This window comes from Bubalus kerabau, chromosome X (genome assembly GCF_029407905.1).
Source record: "Bubalus kerabau isolate K-KA32 ecotype Philippines breed swamp buffalo chromosome X, PCC_UOA_SB_1v2, whole genome shotgun sequence".
Lineage (NCBI taxonomy): Eukaryota > Metazoa > Chordata > Mammalia > Artiodactyla > Bovidae > Bubalus > Bubalus kerabau.
The window spans coordinates 108,860,958-108,883,804 of NC_073647.1; the positions used below are offsets into that span (position 1 = coordinate 108,860,958).

General features: G+C 42.8%; 1 protein-coding gene across 1 annotated transcript in view; it reads right to left on the minus strand.

Annotated features, from left to right (window-relative positions):
• ITIH6 (inter-alpha-trypsin inhibitor heavy chain family member 6) overlaps positions 1-13,422 on the minus strand; it is a 34,150-nt gene extending 20,728 nt beyond the window's left edge. The window contains 7 exon segments of the mRNA XM_055565392.1: positions 375-555; positions 2,974-3,258; positions 3,914-3,957; positions 3,960-4,026; positions 10,845-10,928; positions 10,930-10,995; positions 13,322-13,422. Of these exon segments, the coding sequence (XP_055421367.1) occupies positions 375-555; positions 2,974-3,258; positions 3,914-3,957; positions 3,960-4,026; positions 10,845-10,928; positions 10,930-10,995; positions 13,322-13,422 (828 nt within the window).
• Positions 13,423-22,847: the final 9,425 nt, after the last annotated feature.

The following is a 22,847-nucleotide window of genomic DNA, read 5'->3' on the forward strand; positions in this document are numbered from 1 at the left end:
TGTAGAGACATCCAGAAAGCCCAAGAGGACATGAGAGTATCAGAGCTGCAGAAAGTGTGAGAGTCTAATCACTGGCCAATATTACCCTTCCTAAAAGGACTGGTTAGGAGTGGGCTATGGCTTGCTTCACTTAGGAGCGTGTTTACCTGGAGTTCAGTTCAATTTATTGAATTCAAGTTCCAGGTCTCTAAGCCTTTGGGGTACACGTGCCTCCCCGCTGTGAAGTCATGTGTTGCTACACACCATCTTGTCTGTGTGCACTAGTCCTCACTGATCCCCGGGGAGAAACAAACAAGTACCTCGGGAGGCCAGCACCTTGTTTCCCAGGACTGTCTGACTCCTGAGCCCACTTTCCATTCTGCTGGCCCTCTCACGTGCACGTCTCCTATGATGTCCTCCAATGCTACATCATACTGGACCACAAAGTTGGCCATGATCCCTGAACTGGGGAAGGCAGACTGGTCTTGCAGTGATGGACAAAAGGTAATTCGGACACAGGTCTCTCCCCTCTCAATCATAGTGGATGGGGGCAAGTCAGCCTCACCTGCATGGGTGGTGGTATGAAGAGTTCACCAGGCAGAAAGCCAAGTAAAGGGACATCAAAAGGGCCAATATCTGGGGAGGATGAGAAGTGAGCTCTGCACCACCTGCTGCTCCATTGCCTGCAACACCCCACCCCACCTGCCCAAATACCACATGCTTCTCCCAAACCTACAATCAGCTGCCCCTACTCTGCCTCTTCCAAGCATGCCCAGCCCAACAGACCCAGCCTCCACTCAGCTCCCAGGCTCTGGCAGTCTGGCTATCACTCACAACTTCATCCTGGCTCATTTGCCATCCATCCTGGAGCCCAGGCTCTGGAGGAGTGTCATGTCCTCATGAGCCTGGATCTCCTCCTGGAGAGACCCTGTGGTGTGCATTGCAGAGAGAGACAGATACACAGACAGGGCCTCAGTCTCCCCCAACACCCCTTACTGCTGTGGGAACTTAGTCTAGCAAGGTTCTCTTCTAGATAGAATTTCATGTTTTTCCCCCCTCTGCCTTTTGACTCTCACAGAATCACGTGTGTGAATAAGCCTTTTAGCGCCTCATGAAATCACAGACGAATTTCTGGTCCCGGATGTTTGCTGAGCTGGCCACAAGATTAACTCCTCTGGAATTTCAGTCCAAGACAAATGTCCATTTAGATATGCCTCTGTGCCTCCTTTTTTCCCCCCCAGAACATGGAAACTAGGGAATTCTGCTCCCCACCCCCTTTCCTGCTACAGCTGTCAGGAAGCTTAGGGGCAAACTGAGCCCCCATACTCTCTGAGGTGCCTGCTTACATACATTCTCTTGGCTTCCTTCCTTTCAGAGGTCTTTGTTCTGTTTGATCTCAACAGGACTGGCTCTCCCCTCTGTTTTAACCCTTAAGGAGAATGGGGGTGGGGGGAGGAGGGAGCTGTCATTTATGGCTTAGGGTTTAAGAGTGCAGGCTCCAAGGACTCAATTGCTGCCTGTGGGCCCCTGGACAAGTTATTCACACTCTCTACACCTCAGACTCCTTATCTGTAGCATGGGAAGGATAATAGCTCCTCTTTCATAGATAAAGTTAGTGCAAATTCAGTGAGATCATTTATGTAAATCATTTGGAACCATACTTGGATCTTAGTAAGTGCTTGATAATGCTGCTGCTGCTAAGTCACTTCAGTCGTGTCTGACTCTGTGCAATCCCATAGACGGCAGCCCACCAGGCTCCCCCGTCCCTGGGATTCTCCAGGCAAGAACACTGGAGTGGGTTGCCATTTCCTTCTCCAATGCATGAAAGTGAAAAGTGAAAGTGAAGTCGCTCAGTCATGTCCAACTCTTAGCGACCCCATGGACTGCAGCCCACCAGGCTCCTCCATCTATGGGATTTTCCAGGCAAGAGTACTGGAGTGGGGTGCCATTGCCTTCTCTGATAATTATCTCTTGATAATGCTAAGGATTACAATTATCATCAGGTCTTCATTCCTGGGTACCAGTGATTTGTGGGGAGGAATTTTCTCAAATTCTCACAGTGGTCCTGGGCTGAAGATTGTGCATGCTCATTGTGCAGATGGGAAAAGTGAAGGAGAGCCAGTGGGTGATTTGCCTGCTGCCTCACCTTCACAGAAGGTCAAAGCTGGGATTTAAACCCAGGTCTGTGTCTGTGTCTCCCCTCTCTGCATTCCACACTGTCTCTCTGGGTGAGCAGGGTCAAATTAGGTAGGACCTTTGAAGATAAACAGTTTAGTGAGAGTGGCCATATAACATGGGTGATTTCTCTGTGTCTGTCCACTCATCCCTCAGAGGAGGCCTCTAGCCCAGATCACTGGTTCTCCAATATGATTGGACATCAAGCTCACTTGCAAATGGGTTATAAAGATAGATTCCTGGGCCCCTCCACAACCTACTCATGCAGACTCCAGGAGAGTGAGGCCCAGGAATCCATATTTGGACAGCTCATATAATGATTCTGCTGTAGCCAGTGTGGCCTTCAAATGCCTCGAGATGAAGTTTGAAGCAAGACTGGCAGCCTCAGTGTTTCTCCACCCTTAGGGCCTGAGATATCCTCTGGGGCAGCTTGTCCTTAACATTGTCATCTCATTGCCTCCCATTCTCAGTAGTAATTCCAGAGGAATGCAAGTGTGGGTTCTGAATCCCCTAGTCTTGTTAATATATTATTTCATGGAGCCAAGCCAGGAAACCCTTCCCCACTTTTTACAATTTTGGAGGGAAATTACCAGTGTGGGAAATATGACAGTTAATGATTTCACACAGCTGGTTCAGATGAGACCAAGTTTGTAACCAAACTGTCTTCAACTTCAAACATGCCCTCTACTCCTTGAATGGGAAAGGAATGTAGGATAGAAGTGGTATCAGAGGTAAGCAGATGGAAAAGGGGCAGGCTCCTTATCAGGAAAGGCCTCTCTTATGGTTGACCCATAGTGCTGCCCCCACAGTTGTGTGGTATTGGTGCACAAGCAAGTTGTCCTCAGAGGTGGTACATGAACATATCCAATGCTTGTCTTTTCCAGCACTGTAACCTCTGCACTCAGCCTTTTCACCAATTGGCCAGGGCTCAAGCTCACCACCAGCTGGTACTGGTCCAGAGAATGGATCTCATGAAGGTGAGGGGAGCTGTTAGATGATCTAGTTTTGCCTGCCCCCTCTCTGGCCACAGCAGAACTTTTCAGACTTCTACTAAGTCCCTCGCCCACAGTGAGTATTTACCTACTTTTAAAACTGTCTTTCTCCCTCATTCACGCCTTTAAATATTCTGCCTAACAAATTTTATTACAGGCAATTTACCCATAACAAAACTATGTTATTGAAAATCTGAATCTACAATAAAACAATAAAAGGCTAATGATTTGTTTTACAAAATGAGCTTTCAATTTATACACAATACCTCTTGCTCTTCAAATAACTCCTCACACTCACCCCTCCCCCATGCTTTAGATTAAACTTATTTATATGGCATTAATTCCTCAGTATTCAATAGCCAAACCTATTCTGTCCTTGATGAAGCTCTTTTGGAGGCTAAGAGGAAACCCTGAAGAAGGCAATACATTTCTGCCAGCAGAATAGAACTCAGTTAGAAAACAGGATTTGATTTAGAGAAATCTCACTTGAACATAACTTTACTGGAAGATGCCAATTCTTAAATAAGCCACATCCTGCTGGCGGGAGGAAGGTGGAAGTGAGGAATAAATTCCCATTTATTGAACACTTACTGTCTTATAGGCTTTGATATTCATTAACTCACATCATCTTCATGTAATCCTATGAAGTAGAGATCATTGTCCCCACTTTACAAAGGCAGAGACTGAGGCCAAGTGACACCGTGTGTAAGCCCCTGATCACGCATCTAAGATGAATTTGTCATGTTTCATACTGAATGGAGCCTTACCTGATGCCTACATGAGCAGCTATTTTTCCTTGCTGATAGGCTTCTCTTCATAGATTTTCTTTGCCTGGTCCTTCTTTTTGACTTCTGCAATGTAGACTTTATTGTTGATGGTCCTAATGGAGCAGAAAAGAGGAAGGACAGACAGAAACAAAGGAAAAAAGAGATGGTCAGAGACATAAAGAGAGATATACAAAGAAGACAGAGGAGGAAGATGGGGAGTGGGGAGAGAAAAAGAGCAAAATAGTACCATAGAGCCAGAGTAGGAGAGGCCAGGAGAGGCCAGGGAGATAAAACCAGGTGAAGCAGTTATCATTATCTCCATTTGTCAGGTGGGGAAATAGAGACCACACAGTTGGTATGCGGTGGAATGGTTTTAGGAGTTTATGTTTTCGAAAGTGTTGAATGAATTTTGTTGTTTTGGTGCATAAAATAACTTTAGGAGGAATATAACTGAACATTTTTATTTTAGTTGCCATATATTGACTATAATGTGTATTAAAAATATAACTAGCATGTTGAAAACATGAGATCATAGATATTGTTGCTTAGAATAAGCCTAACAAGTAACAAGACCAGGAGCTGACTGTGGCTCAGATCATGAACTCCTTATTGCCAAATTCAGACTTAAATTGAAGAAAGTAGGGAAAACCACTAGACCATTCAGGTATGACCTAAATCAAATTCCTTATGATTATACAGTGGAAGTGACAAATAGATTTAAGGGACTAGATCTGATAGATAGAGTGCCTGATGAACTATGGACAGAGGTTCGTGACATTGTACAGAAGACAGGGATCAAGACCATCCCCAGGGGAAAGAAATGAAAAAAAGCAAAATGGCTGTCTGGGCAGGCCTTACAAATAGCTGTGAAAAGAAGAGAAGTGAAAAGCAAAGGAGAAAAGGAAAGATATAAGGATCTGAATACAGAGTTCCAGAGAATAGCAAGGAGAGATAAGAAAGCCTTCCTCAGCAATCAATGCAAAGAAATAGAGGAAAACAATAGAATGGGAAAGACTAGAGATCTCTTGAAGAAAATTAGGGAAACCAAGGGAACATTTGATGCAAAGATGGGCTCGATAAAGGACAGAAATGGTATGGACTTAACAGAAGCAGAAGATATCAAGAAGAGATGGCAAGAATACACAGAAGAACTGTACAAAAAAAATCTTCATGACCAAGATAATCACGATGGTGTGATCACTCACCTAGAGCCAGACATCCTGGAATGTGAAGTCAAGTGGGCCTTAGGAAGCATCACTATGAACAAAGCTAGTGGAGGTGATGGAATTCGAGTTGAGCTATTTCAAATCCTGAAAGATGATGCTGTGAAAGTGCTGCACTCAATATGCCAGCAAATTTGGAAAACTCAGCAGTGGCCACAGGACTGGAAAAGGTCAGTTTTCATTCCAATCCCAAAGAAAGGCAATGCCAAAGAATGCTGAAACTACCGCACAATTGCATTCATCTCACACGCTAGTAAAGTAATGCTCAAAATTCTCCAAGCCAGGCTTCAGCAATATGTGAACCGTGAACTTCCTGATGTTCAAGCTGGTTTTAGAAAAGGCAGAGGAACCAGAGATCAAATTGCCAAATCTGCTGGATCATGGAAAAAGCAAAAGAGTTCCAGAAAAACATCTATTTCTGCTTTATTGACTATGCCAAAGCCTTTGACTGTGTGGATCACAATAAACTGTGCAAAATTCTGAAAGAGATGGGAATACCAGACCACCTGACCTGCCTCTTGAGAAACCTATATGCAGGTCAGGAAGAAACAGTTAGGCCTGGGCATGGAACAAAAGACTGGATCCAAATAGGAAAAGGAGCACATCAAGGCTGTATATTGTCACCGTGCTTATTTAATTTATGTGCAGAGTACATCATGAGAAATGCTCGGCTGGAAGAAGCACAAGCTGGAATCAAGATTGCTGGGAGAAATATCCATAACCTCAGATATGCAGATGACACCACCCTTATGGCAGAAAGTGAAGAGGAACTAAAAAGCCTCTTGATGAAAGTGAAAGTGGAGAGTGAAAAAGTTGGCTTAAAGCTCAGCATTCAGAAAACTAAGATCATGGCATCTGGTCCCATCACTTCATGGCAAATAGATGGGGAAACAGTGGAAAGAGTGGCTGACTTTATTTTTCTTGGCTCCAAAATCAGTGCAGATGGTGATTGCAGCCATGAAATTAAAAAGCACCTACTCCTTGGAGGAAAGTTATGACCGACCTAGATAGCATATTGGAAAGCAGAGATATTACTTTGCCAACAAAGGTCGGTCTAGTCAAGGCTATGGTTTTTCCAGTGGTCATGTATGGATGTGAGAGTTGGACTGTGAAGAAAGCTGAGCACCGAAGAATTGATGCTTTTGAACTGTGGTGTTGGAGAAGACTCTTGAGAGTCCCTTGGACTGCAAGGCGATCCAACCAGTCCATTCTAAAGGAGATCAGTCCTGGGTGTTCTATGGAAGGACTGATGCTAAAGCTGAAACTCCAATACTTTGGCCACCTCATGCGAAGAGTTGACTCATTGGAAAAGACTCTGATGCTGGGAGGGATTGGGGGCAGGAGGAGAAGGGGACGACGACAGAGGATGAGATGGCTGGATGGCATCACGGACTTGATGGACATGAGTTTGGGTGAACTCTGGGAGTTGATGATGGACATGGAGGCCTGGCCTGCTGCATTTCATGGGGTCGCAGAGTCAGACATGACTGAGCGACTGAACTGAACTGAACAAGTAATATTAAAAAGTGTATCTATTTAAAGAAACTAAGTAAATAATACAGTGGGTAGCACAGGCAGTAACAATTGTTAAAGCAGAATGCAAATTACTGCAAAGGCATCTAAGTTTGATCTTGACCTTAGGGGACTTGACCTTGACCTTAAGGGGCTCAGAGACCGATGAGGTACTCAGACTTGTTTCACCGACATTTTTCCTTTTGTTCTAAGGAAGGTAGTGAAATATATGGAGTTCAAAGAAGGGAGGGATCGCCTTTGCTCAAGTCTTACAGAAAAGGTCCTAGAGGAGACAGCCTTGGTTGTGTGGGAGGTCAAATCAAGAAAGATTTGGACAGATGATCATTCCTGGACATAACTTTTCAGTCCCCTTTATTGGCTCCTTCTCTTCTTGAGTCTAAATCTTTGGGACACTTGGAGGTGCTATTCTAGACCTCCCCTTCCTCTCCTCTGTTCTTTCTACAGTCACTCTGTAGGTGAGGTCATCTAGTTCCATGGCTTTAAATATCATTTGTACACAGTTGACTCCCAAATCTGTATCTCTAGTATAGACATGTCTTATGAAATCCAGACCTATATATTGTTTATTTTACATTTCACTAGCATTTCCACTAAGCACCTAAAGCTTAAGGTATCCCAAACTGAGTTCCTTGTATCTCCCCTACCTCTCAATTCCACTCCTCCCCTGGTTTTCCTTATCTCAGGAAATAGTTGTTCCACTGAAAATCTTAGAGTCATGTTTGACTCCCTTCTTCCTCTCATGCTCCACTCCTAATCCATCAGGGAATTTTGACCCTATCTTTAGATACATCAACAATCTACTTCTCGCTACTCCCACAGTTACTACTCTAGTCTAAACTACCAACTTTTCTTGTTTTGTTGTTGTTGTTTAGTTGCTAAGTTGTATCCAAATCTTTTGCGACCCCATGGGGTGTAGCCTGCCAGGCTCCTCTGTCCATGAGATTTCCCAGGCAAGAATACTTGCATGTGTGCTCAGTCACTAATACTGGAGTGGGTTGCCATTTCCTCCTCCAGGGATCATCTAGACCCAGAGATCGAACCCACATCTCCCTCAGTGCAGGTGGATTCTTTATCACTGAGCCACCAGGGAAGCTCTTTCTTTCTTGGATAAATGCAGTATTTATACTAACTGGCCTCCCTCTTTAAAGTCTTGCCGCCTTATTATCTGTTCTCTTCACAGCAGTTAGACAGATCCTATTAAATCCTAAGTCAGGCCATGTCCCTTCTTTGCTCAAAACTCTCTGTGGCTCTTGTCTCAACTCAGAGTAAAAGCCAAAGTCCTCCCAGGACCTCCATGGCTCTATGCTTTCTGGCTTACTGTCACCTCCTTAACTCTATCTATTCCTTCTCTTCCCATTATTCATTCTTCTCCAGCCACAAAGGCCTCCTTGCTGTTTCTTGAAAATTTTTTCAGCATCCTCCTGTTTAAAAGCCTTTGCTTGGAACACTCTTCCTCTAGATATTCACAAATCTTATATTCTTTCTTCTTTTAGGTCTTTGTTCAAATGTCATTTCCTCAGAGAGACATCCTTGATCACTAAAACAGCATCTTTCTACTCTTTATCTCCCTTGCTCTACTTTCTGTTTCTTTGTAGCACTTCTCATTCACAAACTGATATATACTTTTTTGTTTATTTTTCCCTTATCTATTTTCTCTACTGGACTGTAAGCTCCTTGAGGACAGGGATTTTGTCTGTCTTAATTGCTGCTGTATCCCCAGTGCCTGGAATGCTGCCTGGCACATAGCAGGCATTCAACAATTATTTCTGGAATGGGCATTCCCCATAGACAGCAAGAAAATACAGGGACCATGTTTTAGGGAATAAAAAAGTTAGATTTGGATGGAACAGAGAGGTAGGGAAAGGAGTTATGGAGAGAAGTCTGGAGTGGTTGGGTAGGCCTAGACAATAAAAAGCTTTGAACACCAGAATCAATGAGCTCATATGGCACTGACAACTTCATGTGGAGAATGGGAGTCCTAGATAAATCTTGAAGTAGGGATGGGTCAGACCTGGTTTTTGAGGAGTGATAGATAGTTCAGTGTCTTAAAAAATATTACTGTAATTCTGTAAGAGGCAGGAACAACAGTTTCTATTTTACAAATGGATAAACTAATGCACACATACCAGGAAGTGGTTGGGGTAGAATGAACTTATTTGCCCAAAGCAGCAGTTTCTAGGAACACTTGAGGAGCATTTGCAACCTGCAAAAGAGACCACTCAGGCAGGAAGTGTTTCTAGGCAGCTGAAACAGACTATTGCTGTGGCTAGGCTCATGTGGGGGTGGGCTGAGCTGGCATTGCCCCAAGGTCTCCTGGTGGATTGTGGGGGTGTAGGGTGGAGCTAGTCAGGCAGCAGCACACTGGGACCTCTGTGTGTGTGCTGCATCCAGCAAGCATACTTTCCATGGAGTCTGCCCAAGAGCATTTCCTCCAGCCTGGTTTGCTTAATTAAAAAAAAATTATTTTGGAGGTTTTTTTTTTTTTCCTAGTAGAGCAAAAATCCACATTCTGTCTGACTGCTTAGCTCTTGCATCATTTGATCAGCAACCTCCCTGGTTAGTCCTCATATGCCAAACCCATGCCATCTTTTTTTCCTTCGATTTTCCTGAATTATCCATGTACAGTGATCCTGGTTCCTTCCAATCTTACCTATTTGGAAATCATGCTTCCAGGAAGCCCTCTTTAATACCTCAGCACTTCCCCCATAAACTTCCTAGGCAGGTGCACACTGCCTACCTCCTCCAACCTTTCCTCGCTTTAGGGGAGTGCCATCTGTCCGCCAAGGCCAGGAGGTTCCTAATGACAGAGCTCAAGCCCTAGAGCTGCTGTTAATAGAGGGTTATAGATTCTTTATAGCACAAAGCACACTTCTCATGAGGGGGTCTGAGCAAAGGCCAAATCTCTGCCTGTGCTGAACTCCCTCATCTGCTAAATCTGAGTTACAAGCCAGGAGCCATTTTCTAATTCATATTAAGGTATTTTATAAGCCAATGAAGCCCCAGTAAGCTTCTTCTTATTTGCCCCTCCTCTCACATTAACCATCTCAAAGAAGGCACTGTCATCTACCGGGTCAGACAAGCTAAAATCAGGTGGGCACCCTCTATGTTTACTTACTCACTCCCCACATGTAAGCACCAGGTTGTTTCTCCCTCTTTATGGTTTCTCAAATCCCAGCCCACTGCACTGCTCTAGCGCTCAGCAGCTCTTATGTGGTAATTGTTCTGAGCGCCTTATATTTTTGTATGCTTCACGATAAACCTATTTGCTGAGTAGTATATTTATAGATGATATAAATTAATAAATAATATATACTTGGGAAGTACATGATCAAGTTTTTTCTGATGGGTGTGCAAACAGATAAGATGGTTTGGAGACCATCAAGTAAGTGCCAGGTACTCGGCTGCCCTCTACCACATAGTTCTTCCTTACCTCTCCAGTCTCACTTTTGACCACTCTCTACCACTGCTTGTGCCCTACACTCCAGTGACACTGAAGGCCTTCCAGTTCCCCTAATGAGGAAACATTTGTTCCTGTGCTCCTTTTGCTTGGATTCCCCAGCCCTGCCCTCACCTTGTTTTCCTGATGACAGCTCATACTTCAAAACTCAGTTTAGGTGTCATTTTTGTCATTGGTATGGGACAGGGGAACTGACCAGTGTCTCCTGGTTGGCCTCACCATTCCTATTATTCCACATTCTTGCTTCTCTTTCCTCCCAGCATACTTCATTAAAATTATCTGTTTTCATTTTTATTTCCCCCATTAGATTGTGAACTCTTTGGGAGCAGACCCACTGCAATTAATTTTCCTCTTTCCATAATACCAAGCCCAGTTTAAGTCACACAGTCAGCCTCAAGAAATGTTTGGTTAAAAAATAATCAAACAAATATTATCAAGGACATATTATCTGCCTGCCACTAATTTTAGCATATATTTTCACATATAATTAGTTAATTTAATCCTCACAAGTGGGTTCAATCTTATCCCCATTTTACAGATATGTAAAATTAGATGCTGATAAGTGACATGACTTGTCCTGAGTCCCATAGCTGGCAGAACCAACATTCAAACTGAAGAGTGCATGCTCTTTATCACTATGCTTGCTGAAAGAATGAACAAAAGAATGAATAAATGTTTGCACATATGAATAAAACAGTGATTTTGGAAGCAGATTTACATGGTAAAATTGGAGATAAAAGCAAAGTGAGGCAGATCCAGGTCCAAGATGGCTTCATGGGCCTCAGCATGGGGCCTGAACAGAGGTGACCAAGCTATGGGCATAGTGGGAAACCATGGTAGAATGCATGGAATAGCTTTTCATCAACAGTGGAGGGAAAAACAGGAAGCTGGGTTAGGTAGACTCTATCCTTGGCCCAGGGCTCCTGGACAAGCCTGAAGGTACAGGTTTAGAAACTGAGGCCCAGAGAAGAGAGAAAACACACTCTCTCATTCATTTGGTGGATCTGCCTAATATTTGAGTGAGCTTTGCAAAGTCTCATAACAGAAGACTCACAGAAGATCACAAATCAAGGGACAAGTTCTTCTCCAACTGTAATGCGCATATGAATTTCTTGTATCTTTTTAAAATGCAGATTCTGGTGGAGACTGAGATTTTGACTTTGTAACAAACTCCCATGTGATGCTGATGCTCCTTCTCCATGAATTTTACTTTGAGTAGCAAGGCTTTAGAATATAACAGAGTGGCTGTCATTCATTGAGCTCTGCTCTATATAAGATACTGTGATATACAAGTCTATCTCTATATCACCAAATCTATTCCCCCTTTTTTAAAGTCTTCCCTGGTGGCTTGGATGGTAAAGAATCTGCCTGCAATGCAGGAGACTCTCAATCCCTGGCTCAGGAAGATCCCCTGGAGAAGGAAATGGCAACCTATTCCAGAATTCTTGTCTGGGAAATCCCATGGACAGAGGAGCCTGGCAGGCTACTGTTCACGGGCTAGCAAAGAGTCGGACACAACTGAGCAACTAACACTTCCTTTCTCAATTCCCTTTTTAGGAACCCAAGTGTAAAGAACTGCACCTTAGTACTTCCCTGTCTGTCCAGTAGTTAAGACTCTGCACTTCCACTGCAGGGGTGCAGGTTCTATTCCTGGTTAGAAAACTAGTATCTTGCATGTTGCATTGTTGTTGTTCAGTCACTCAGTCGTGTCCGAATTTTTGCTACTCAATGGACTGCAGCACACCAGGCTTCCATGTCCTTCACTATCTCCCAGATATTGCTCAAACTCATGTCCATTGAGTTGATGATGTCATTCAACGATCTCATCCTCTGTCACCCCCTTCTCCTCCTACCCTCAATCTTTCCCAACATCAGGGTCTTTTCCTAATGAGTCAGCTCTTCACCTCAGGTGGCTAAAGTATTGGAGCTTCAGCTTCAGCATCAGTTCTTCTAATGAACATTCAGGGTTGATTTCCTTTAGGATTGACCCCTTTCATCTCCTTGCTGTCTAAGGGAATCTCAAGAGTCTTCTTCAGCACCACAGTTTGAAAGCATCAATTCTTTGGTTCTCAGTCTTCTTTATGGTCCAACTCTCACATCTGTACATTACTGGAAAAACCACAGCTTTGACTAGATGGACTTTTATTGGTAAAGTGATGCTCTGCTTTTTAATATGCTGTCTAGGTTTGTCATAACTTTTCTTACAAGGAGGAAGCATATTTTAATATCATGGCTGCAGTCTCTGTCCACAGTGATTTTGGAGCCCAAGAAAATAAAGTCTGTCACTGTTTCCATTCTCCACCCCCTACCATCTATTTGCTATGAAGTGATGGGGCCGGATGCATGATCTTAGTTTTTTGAATGTTGAACTTTAAGCCAGCATTTTCACTCTGCTTGTACACCTTTATCAGGAGGTTCTTTTGTTCCTCTTCACTTTCTGCCATTAAGATGTCATCTACATATCTGAGGTTGCTGATATTTCTCCAGCAATCTTGATTCCAGCTTGTGCTTCACCCAGCCTGGCATTTCGCATGACGTACTCTGCATAGAAGTTCAATCTGCAAATAAGCCTGTAGCAAGGCATGGCCAAAAGATACAGAGAGAAAAAAAGAGTTGCACCTGATAAGTGAAATCAGGCACTGAAAGCAAGATAAGCATTTGGCACCCATGATCTTACTTAATCCTCACCTTGGCTCTGTGGGCTACAGAATATTTTTGTTCATATTGTACGGATGTGTTAACTGGGCCCAGCACCCGAGGTCACACAGCAAGTAACATATCAATCTCCTTCCTCACCTTTTCTGAAGCCACGATCCCTCCATCTACCCACATATCTAGTTCATTCTCAGTGTGGGACAGTGGGAAGTGAGGGCATTTGTGACCAGATGGACCTAGAATCAAATTCTGGTTTTGCCACTTCCTGTACTTAATCTCAGAAACTGAGCCTCAGTTTCCTCTCTATGTGATAGGGATAATAGTAGAAATTAGCTCACAGGGAAGCTGTAAGGACTCAAATAATAACTCTAAAATCCCTGGTGCAGCAACTGACATGTGCTCAGAAAATAGTTAACTCTTCCCTCTGGCCCTAGATTCCTAGGACTGAGAAAGCAGGCTAAATAACCATCCCCTCTTGCCCTCAAAGAGTTAATTTCCTTGCAAATCCAAAAGCTCTATTCCATCACCCCAGAACCAACCTTTGTGCTTGATGAGGAGGGCCCAGAAGGACCCTGGTATATAAGTTCCAGGAGAATGGTCAACAAAAAGCTGATGTGGATGAAGCATCTCCACTTAGACATGATACCTCTCTCCTGGTGCTGTTGTTCATGTCCAGAAGGTTTGAGCCCAATCTCCAAACTTGTGTTCTTTTAAGTCTCCAGGTATCTCTTCTCTTGAGAAGGAGGGACTATCCTGTAGGGTGAGGAAGGCTCTGAATGTGGCATTGAATACACATAAGCCAGGATTGTCCAAGATCTGGGGCTGGCATCTTGCCTGGAGAGGGGCCAGTTCCATGTTTCCCTTATCCCCGTCATCTAGATGTAAGATGAATGGAAACTAAACATACTGGAGTTCTGGGGCTGTCTGTTTGCTGGGTTGGCTCAGGGTGGGACTTTTCTTTCCTATAAACATCCACAGGAGCCCAGTAACTGAGGCCAGAGAAAGGTCACTTAGCACAGATCATCTTTAAAAGGTAGCAGCACAGAGTCGGACATGACTGACGTGACGCAGCAGCAGCAGCAGCAGCAGCAGCAGATATGAGAAAGGGGTTGGTGGGGCAAGGCCCCAATCCTGGTCCTTTCTGACACAGATTTTAGCCTTGAGACAGGAAGGACTTATGGTCCCATAAAAATTAAGACTCATGGACATGAAACTTACAATGTGCAGAATAGTCAGAGGCCAAGACAGTCTAGAGCAGGACTGAGAAAATAAGATAATGGTTCAAAATAGAACTGCTGGACTCAGACCATCTGGGTTTGAGTCTTGATTCTGCCACTTACTGACAGTGTAATATTGAGAAATTTAATTAATTGCTCTGTACCCTCAGTATCCTTACCTATACAATGAGAATAATAATAGCACCTACTTCATAAAGTTGTTATGAAGATTAACTAAGGTTGTACTTTCAGAATGCTTGACACACAGTAAGTGTTCAGTGAACATTAGCTTCTAGGACTAGAGGGGGATGAGGCCTGATTGAGTTCAAAAGTATGGGAAACTCCCTCCGGAGACCTAGGTTGGGGAGGGGTGAGGAGATGCTGAGTTGATTGGCATCAGTCTGTCTGTGGGAACCCAGAGGTGCTCTGGACTGTGTCTGTAGGAATTGTGGAGGGCAAGAGTGAGAAGTGGAGCCTAGAAAGAAAATTACTTGAAGATTTGCACACAAGAGGTCAGCATCAATCAGAACCCCTATCTCTCTGCCCTTTCCACCCACATAGAGAACATGTAGCTCCAGCACTTACCTTCAGGCAAAATCTCTAATGACATTTTACAAACTGCATAAGGAACATTCAGATTCTACTATGGCATTTGGTACCACAGAACAAGGCCTCCTCATTCTTGTATTTGGGTGATCCATGGCTTGTTAATTGCCACCTCTCCCAAGTCCACAAGAGGTTTCCTGTCAGAATTCCCTCATGGGAGAGAGCCCTAGCTAGAATACAGTCTTGCTTATATAACAACTGGCTACCAGTCCTTTTCCCTTAACTGGGATGGATAACCAGGGGTCCTCAGGTAAATTAAGGGAACCTGCAGCATGAAAGCAAAAGACTGAAGTAAGCAAATAGAACAACTGACCCCAGATAAATTTGGAAATTTTTGAAAGAAAAGAGAATTTCATAAAAGAAATGATCTTCAGCAAAATTCAAGAGGGTAAAACAGAAATAAAACAAGAACGAAATGCCACAGAACAGGAACAATCAGAGAAAAGAAAGACTCAGGAGTGGAAATAAGTTGCTGAAATTAAAAGAAAAGCAACAGAAGGACTGGGAAATAAAATTAAGGAAATTTTCCAGGATTTAGGGCAAAAAGACACAAAGAAACACAATGTACAAGAGAAAATTTAAGAGATGAAGATCAATCCAGCAGGTTCAGCATCTGAATAACAGGAGTTTCAGCCAGAGGGAACAGAAAAAATGAAGGACAATTTATCAAAAATGAAGGACAACATATTAGAAGTTAATTTTCCAAAGCTGAAGAAGGATCTCCAGAATAGGTCCCCAGAAAAATGAACCCAGGAAACAGTGGATCCAACCCAAGCAGGTATTGCTACAGCCCCCTCACAGGTCTTCAAGTTTTCTATTTTGTCATTCCTCACCTCCCGCCCCACCCACTTCACCAGTATATCTGCACAACAGCCAGAGGGAACCTTTAAAAACTCAAGTCAGATATTCTCCCACCTCTGCTCAAAACCCTCTTGTGGATCCCACTGTGTCTTTCACGGGGGAGGGGGGCTTGCTATAAGAGTAGGCCCTCATTACCTATCTGGCCTCATTTTCTGTTACTTCCCTCTTTGCCTTCCTCCACCTGTCTAGCAACACTGACTTTTATATTCTTCAAAAAATGACGAGCAGGAGGCAATGCGAGGCACAGTCCTGCTGTAGGGCCTTTGCATTGATTGTTCTTTCTATTTGGAATGTTCTTTCCACAGGTATCCACTTAGCTAGTTCTCTCACTTCATGCAAGTTTTTGTTCATGTGCTACCTTTTCAGTGACTCTTTCCCTGACCAACCTATTTAAAATTGCAATAACCTCCCACTCTCACTGGCATTCCCTGTCCTTTTTTCCCTCACTTTTTTCCTCCATGGCACTAATCAAACTTAAACTTGTTATATATTTCACTTATTTATCTGATCATTTTCTTTCTTCCTCGCTAGAATATTACTCCATGGGGACAAGGATGTCTGTCTATTTCACTGCTGTATCCTCAGATTCTAGAACAATGCCTGGCACATAGTAGATACTCAATAAATATTTGTTGAAAGAATGAATACAACAAAGGCAAACAATTCAAAGAAAAAAGAAAGGCTATTAGAAAATTCATGTGTATGTGTTTGTGTGTGTGTGTAACTGTTCAAGAAAATCATGGGCTAACTACAAAGCTAAATGAAATGCAACATGATTATAAGCAGCTGATAGAATATAAGAGGGACTCCTTCTGGCCTTAATAGTAGAAACATTCTCTTTTAAGATGCCCAGATATTGTGATGTTGGACTTGTAGAGAAGAACTGTATTCCTGGCTCACCACTTAGCTTGGTTTTTAAAAATAGTCATGATAGTGTAGATGCTGTTTATTGGTTTTCAAGTTTTAAAGTCAATCTGGGGACAAAGCGGGGAAGACCTGGATGTGGCTGCAGAACAGAATGTAAATGTTAATAACCTAGACAATGTAAAGGAAAGATGAGACTGACAATGTGGGTCACTGAATGGTAGAGGGAGGGTGGTGATTCTAATATCCTTGTCTTAAAAAGTGGGTGGTCAAAATTAACTGTCAAAAATAAATGGAATAAAGTTTAAGTATATAGTCTTTTCAAGTTACAAAGTCAACTAGGAACAAAAGAGGAATATCAGTGTTAAACATTGCAGGGGAGTCGAGGGAAAAGTGAGGCAGTGTACATAAGCAAAGCCCTCATTGTCATACTTGGGAGTCAACAGGATATTGTCTGAATTTTATAAACCAAAAGATAAAGTATATAGGTGTTATCTAGAGTTGTAAGGCAACCACCAGTAGAACTAAGTGCAAGAACTGTTAAAAGTTTGCTTTGAAGGGTGGGACAGATTGAGGAGGGTCATTCTCCTTCCATACTGTTTGATTTTTGCCTTGTATGCGCATTATTCTAATAAAAATAAGATCTTAAAAATTTATAATGATTTTACAACAAAATAATTATATATCCTATGATACTTTATGACAATATCAGAAAGGGTATGTGGATATCCAATTAGACTTGCCCTCCGGAGAGGAAAATCATACTGTAATGTGCCTTGCATATGTTCATGAAGAGGGTTGGAAAAGATATTATGGGACTTAATATCCCATATAGTGGTAAAGTCTCTGGTATTTGGCATCACAATGACCTGGGTTCAAGTTCTTTTTCTGCCATTCACTAGTTGATCTGTCATGGGCAAGTTACCTCCCTTACCCTCGATTTGTCCTTTGTAAGGAGATCCAACCAGTCCATTCTGAAGGAGATCAGCCCTGAGAGTTCTTTGGAAGGAATGATGCTAAAGCTGAAACTCCAGTACTTTGGCCACCTCATGCGAAGAGTTGATTCATTGGAAAAGACTCTGATGCTGGGAGGGATTGGGGGCAGGAGGAGAAGGGGACGACGACAGAGGATGAGATGGCTGGATGGCATCACTGACTTGATGGACATGAGTCTGAGTGAACTCCGGGAGTTGGTGATGGACAGGGAGGCCTGGCGTGCTGCGATTCATGGGGTCTCAAAGAGTCGGACACGACTGAACGACTGAACTGAACTGAACTGAACTGAAAGTGAGGCTAATGCTCATACAGTAGAAATGTAAGCCCCTGAAGAGAAAAAGCCACCTCTGTAGAGGTGTCAAATGTAAGCCCCTGAAGAGAAAAAGCCACCTCTGTAGAGGTGCCTAATATATAGTTGGTGTTCAGTGTTTGCATGTGAGGCCTGAACCTGCCTCACAGGTGTGTGCAAAGAGAAGAGGAGGAGTGTTAGTCCAAAAGTGGGTAGCTGGTTTCCTTGTCTAAGAGAAATTTGCCTTTGGTTTAACAAAATGTAGTCATTTTGGTTGTGGAAACAATAGCTCTCAGGGCTTAAAGTGATACAAATTGAATTAAATTGCCCTGTACATAAAAGGAAGAAAACAATGAGAGTTCACCAGCAGCTCCAGGGAGAGGGCACATGAGCCTGGAAATGGAAAGGAGGGGAGCTCCTCTCTCTGCATGTTTGGAACAGAAAGAGCCCAACAGAGATATGGATTGGGGTCCAGGAGAAGGGTTGGTTAGGAAGCCTGTCTCAGTGATGTGAACAGCTTAGGAAATGTGAAGAGCAAGAACGTCTGATGTTCAATATTAACTTGATTTCTATGCTGTGCTGTACAACTTAGATGACTAAAGAAGTGATAGGTAGCCTTGGAAGGAAACCTTTGCCACTTGCTCCCAGCTTTGAGAATTTTCCAACATTCAGAGGTACTGATTTTATATAGTTTGGGGAAAGGGAAATGTGTTGGGAGAGGACTGGTGGTGAGGATATTCTGGGCTTTCCATGTAAACTTTAGGGGTCTGAAATCTTGACTGCTCCAGTATTAGGCAGTTTCATTCCCTGACATTCTGCACTAAACAGTCTTTAGCTTGCCTTTCCTTATCTCCTGAACAAAGCTACCTGGTAATAACTCAGCTTTTCATCTTTGTTCCAAGTAAATATGTAGGATCTATGTGATTGCAGGTATTTGCCTGCTGATCCGTGAATGCTGGAAACCCATCTGGGACCCAGTGACCTAGGTTTGTTCAGAGTTTCTGAGCAGATGCTGAAGATCAAAAGATTCCAAGAGTTCAGAGGAGAGAAGGTGGTGGGGAATCTCTCTAGTCAAATGGTGAAGATTGCAAGTGAATTTGTTTTGTTCTCTCCTGATAAAGTTTCATCCTGTCCTTTGACCCCCCAGATCATAAGATAAGGGCGGTTATGGTATTTTTCTAGGAAGGTGGTGATAGTTCTAGACAAACTTCAAAGTCTAGGAAGTTTGACTTTGAAAATTTTGGGGAATGCCTCTCCAATGGACATGGACTGAGAGTTCGGCTGAGTTCCTTGAGTCCAATAACTGCTAAGAGTCTGACTTTATATTCTTTTAAAGTTACTCCAGGATCCTAATGGCCACAACCAGGACTTAAAATGCTGTGAAATTTAAAATGATGGAGGTATAACAGAAGGTAGATGTAACAGAGGGCATTCCATGGGGAGAAATTGTATGAACAAAGGCTCCTACATAAGAGAAGGCAGGACATGTTTGGTGATAGTGAAGTGTTTGGAATATAGGCAGCACTCAGAAGAATAGCAAGAAAAAGGCTGGAAAACTAGTCAGGGCTATATTTTGGGAGAGGCTCAGAATCAGAGTCAGACATTTCTTTAAAAAGTAGTTTATACACACTGTCAGGAATACTTCACCTGCAATTCACATTTCAACTCACTGCAATCATAGAACTGCTGTATGACTCCCAGATATAGAGAACAAACTAGTGGTTATCAGTGGGGAGATGGAAGGGGATTAAGACATGCAAGCTATTAGGGAAAAAATAAGCTACAAGGGTATATTGTATTATACAAGGAATATAGCTAACATTTTGTAGTAAGTGTAAAAGGAAAGTAGCCTTTCAAAATTGTATTAAAAACATAACATTAAAAATTTAAAAAAGAAACCTTCCATATGGCATAGATTCCCAAACAGTGGCTTCAATAAGGCATACACATACTGATCTCACCTAAAAGAAATTCAGAGTTAGGCAGTCCAAAGCTGGTGAGGTGGCCCTATGAAATTGTTGAGTTTAGTTCAGTTCAGTTGCTCAGTCGTGTCCGACTCTTTGCGACCCCATGAATTACAGCACGCCAGGCCTCCCGGTCCATCACCAACTCCTGGAGTTCACCCAGACTCACGTCCATCGAGTCAGTGATGCCATCCAGCCATCTCATCCTCTGTCATCCCCTTCTCCTCCTGCCCCCAATCCCTCCCAGCATCAGAGTCTTTTCCAATGAGTCAACTCTTTGCATGAGGTGGCCAAAGTATTGGAGTTTCAGCTTTAGCATCAGTCCTTCCAATGAACACCCAGGACTGATCTCCTTTAGGATGGGCTGGTTGGATCTCCTTGCAGTCCAAGGGACTCTCAAGAATCTTCTCCAACACCACAGTTCAAAAGCATCAATTCTTCGGTGTTCAGCTTTCTTCACAGTCTAACTTTTACATCCATACATGACCACTGGAAAAAACATAGCCTTGACTAGACGGACCTTTGTTGGCAAAGTAACGTCTCTGCTTTTCAATATGCTATCTAGGTTGGTTATAACTTTCCTTCCAAGGAGTAAGCGTCTTTTAATTTCATGGCTGCAAGCACCATCTGCAGTGATTTTGGAGTCCCCCAAAATAAAGTCTGACACTATTTCTACTGTTTCCCCATCTATTTCACATGAAGTGATGGGACCAGAGGCCATGATCTTAGTTTTTTTAATGTTGAGCTTTAAGCCAACTTTTTCACTCTCCTCTTTCACATTCATCAAGAGGCTTTTTAGTTCCTCTTCACTTTCTGCCATAAGGGTGGTGTCATCTGCATATCTGAGGTTATGGATAGTTCTCCCAGCAATCTTGATTCCAGCTTGTGCTTCTTCCAGCCCAGTGTTTCTCATGATGTACTCTGCATATAAGTTAAATAAGCAGGGTGACAATATACAGCCTTGACATACTCCTTTTGCTATTTGGAAGCAGTCTGTTGTTCCATGTCCAGTTCTAACTGTTGCTTCCTCACCTGCATACAGGTTTCTCAAGAGGTCTGGTATTCCCATCTCTTTCAGAATGTTGCACAGTTTATTGTGATCCACACAGTCAAAGGCTTTGTCATAGTCAATAAAGCAGAAATAGATGTTTTTCTGGAACTCTCTTGCATTTTCCATGATCCAGCAGATGTTGGCAATTTGAAATTGTTAGAGGTCCCTATTCTTTTTAGTTTCCTCCTCCACTATCCTTAGGGTGATGACCTTTGTCCTCAGAGCCTTTATTCCAGAAGACATCCTGTGTAAAAATCAGATGTTCTATCACTAGGGAAGGAGACGGGAGTGTATATTGAGGTAAATAATTAGAAATCTATGCCACAAGTGTCTGTACTGAACCTATCCCCTCCAAGGTCACCAGAGACCAGACCACTACCTGACTGCTATAATCCCTAACCATTTTTTCAGGCCTTTTCTTGACCTCTGGGTAGCATTCAATGCTATTGACCCCTCCCTCCCTTTGAAATATTCTCTTCCCTTGCTTTTGTGACATTACTTTCTCCTGCTTTTCAATCTCCTTTGTCATTACTTATCTGTCTCTCTCCTGGGCTCCTCTTCCTTTGCATATGCTGAGGTCACTGCTGGCCTCCAGGGCTCTTCCCTGGCCTCTTTCTCTTCTTAAGGTTTTCATTCTTCCCAGGTGCTCTTGCTCTTTCCCATGGATTAAAGAATTGTTCATATTATAGATCTGTAACCTCAGTCCAGACCTCGTTTATAAGCTTCAGATATGTATATTCAACTGCCTTTGGGTCATTTCCATTTGGCTGTTGTGCAGGTACCTCAAAATCAATGGTCCCCTCCATTAGTATTTGATCTCTCAAATTAGATTCCCAAGAGTTCCCTTTGACACTTCCCTCCTCCTCACTTCTTTTCCTACATCCAATTATTCATAAGGTCTTGTCATTTTTAATTCAATATCTCTGAATTCAGCCATTTCTCACCACCTCTGCTGCTACCATTCTAGGCCTAACCACAGTCACTGCTTAGCTGGATGACTACTCTCCATTTTTCCAGGAAGACATCTAATTCATACTTCTAATGGGCTAGGCAACTAGAATGGTGTTCTTTCTTTAAAACAAATCTATGCTGTATCCAAGCCTAGAACCCTTCAATAACCTCTTGGTGTTCTCAAGATCAAGAACAAAGTCCTTACCTTGGCATTCAAGGCTTGCCGTGATTTGAAAGGGATGGGGATTTAGAGTACTGGAACTGGAAAAACGGAAGGGCTGTGTCTAGTGCGAAATAAAGCCCTGTAGCCCCATGGATGAAGGAGCCTGGTAGGCTGCAGTCCATGGGATCGCTGAGGGTCGGACATGACTGAGCAACTTCACTTTCACTTTTCACTTTCATACATTGGAGAGGGAAATGGCAACTCACTCCAGTGTTCTTGCCTGGAGAATCCCAGGGACGGGAGAGCCTGGTGGGCTGCCGTCTATGGGGTTGCACAGAGTCAGACACGACTGAAGTGACTTAGCAGCAGCAGCAGTAGCTGGGGGAGAGAACCTAGGAGACAGAAAAGTCATGAGCTGATGTCACAAACTTGGAGGAAGCAACAATTTAGAGAAAAAAAAACCAGGAGAATAGAAACCCACTGTGAATATCTATAAAGTGTGTGTATGTGTATACATATGTTGAATTGTTCACAGAACATAGGGATTCACATTTCATTTGCTTAAATGAGGAAAGGGTGACTTCATAAAGCAGAAGGTATAACCATTTAAATTATTTTTGGATGTAGGAAAGACATTGAATATTAATTCTATAACTGACCACTATGTTGAATTTTATTATGGTTTCGAATAATATCAATTGCTGCTCTCAGGTTGTCCAGCTCTGCATTCATATACTCTGTAATTAATAATAATGTTGTCTTTCCATTTTTTATACATCTTATTCTGTTCTCCTGAATAGATTCAATTACTTATATGAATCTGTTATGTGGTAAAAGTACCATTTCAAGTCATTTGGGGGAAAGATGGATGAATTTGCACATGGAATAGGGAAGAAGCTGCATTTTTTTTTTAAATAATCCTTATACAAATGCTGGAGTGATCAAACTTTTAAATGTAAATAATAGAGACATAAAACTGGAAAAAACTGATTATTATACAGTAGAAGTCTATAAAGCATCTGTAAGCATGAAGCAGAATCAGTCACGATAAAGGAAAACCTGATACATTTCACTACATAATAATTAAATCTTTTTGTACAGCTA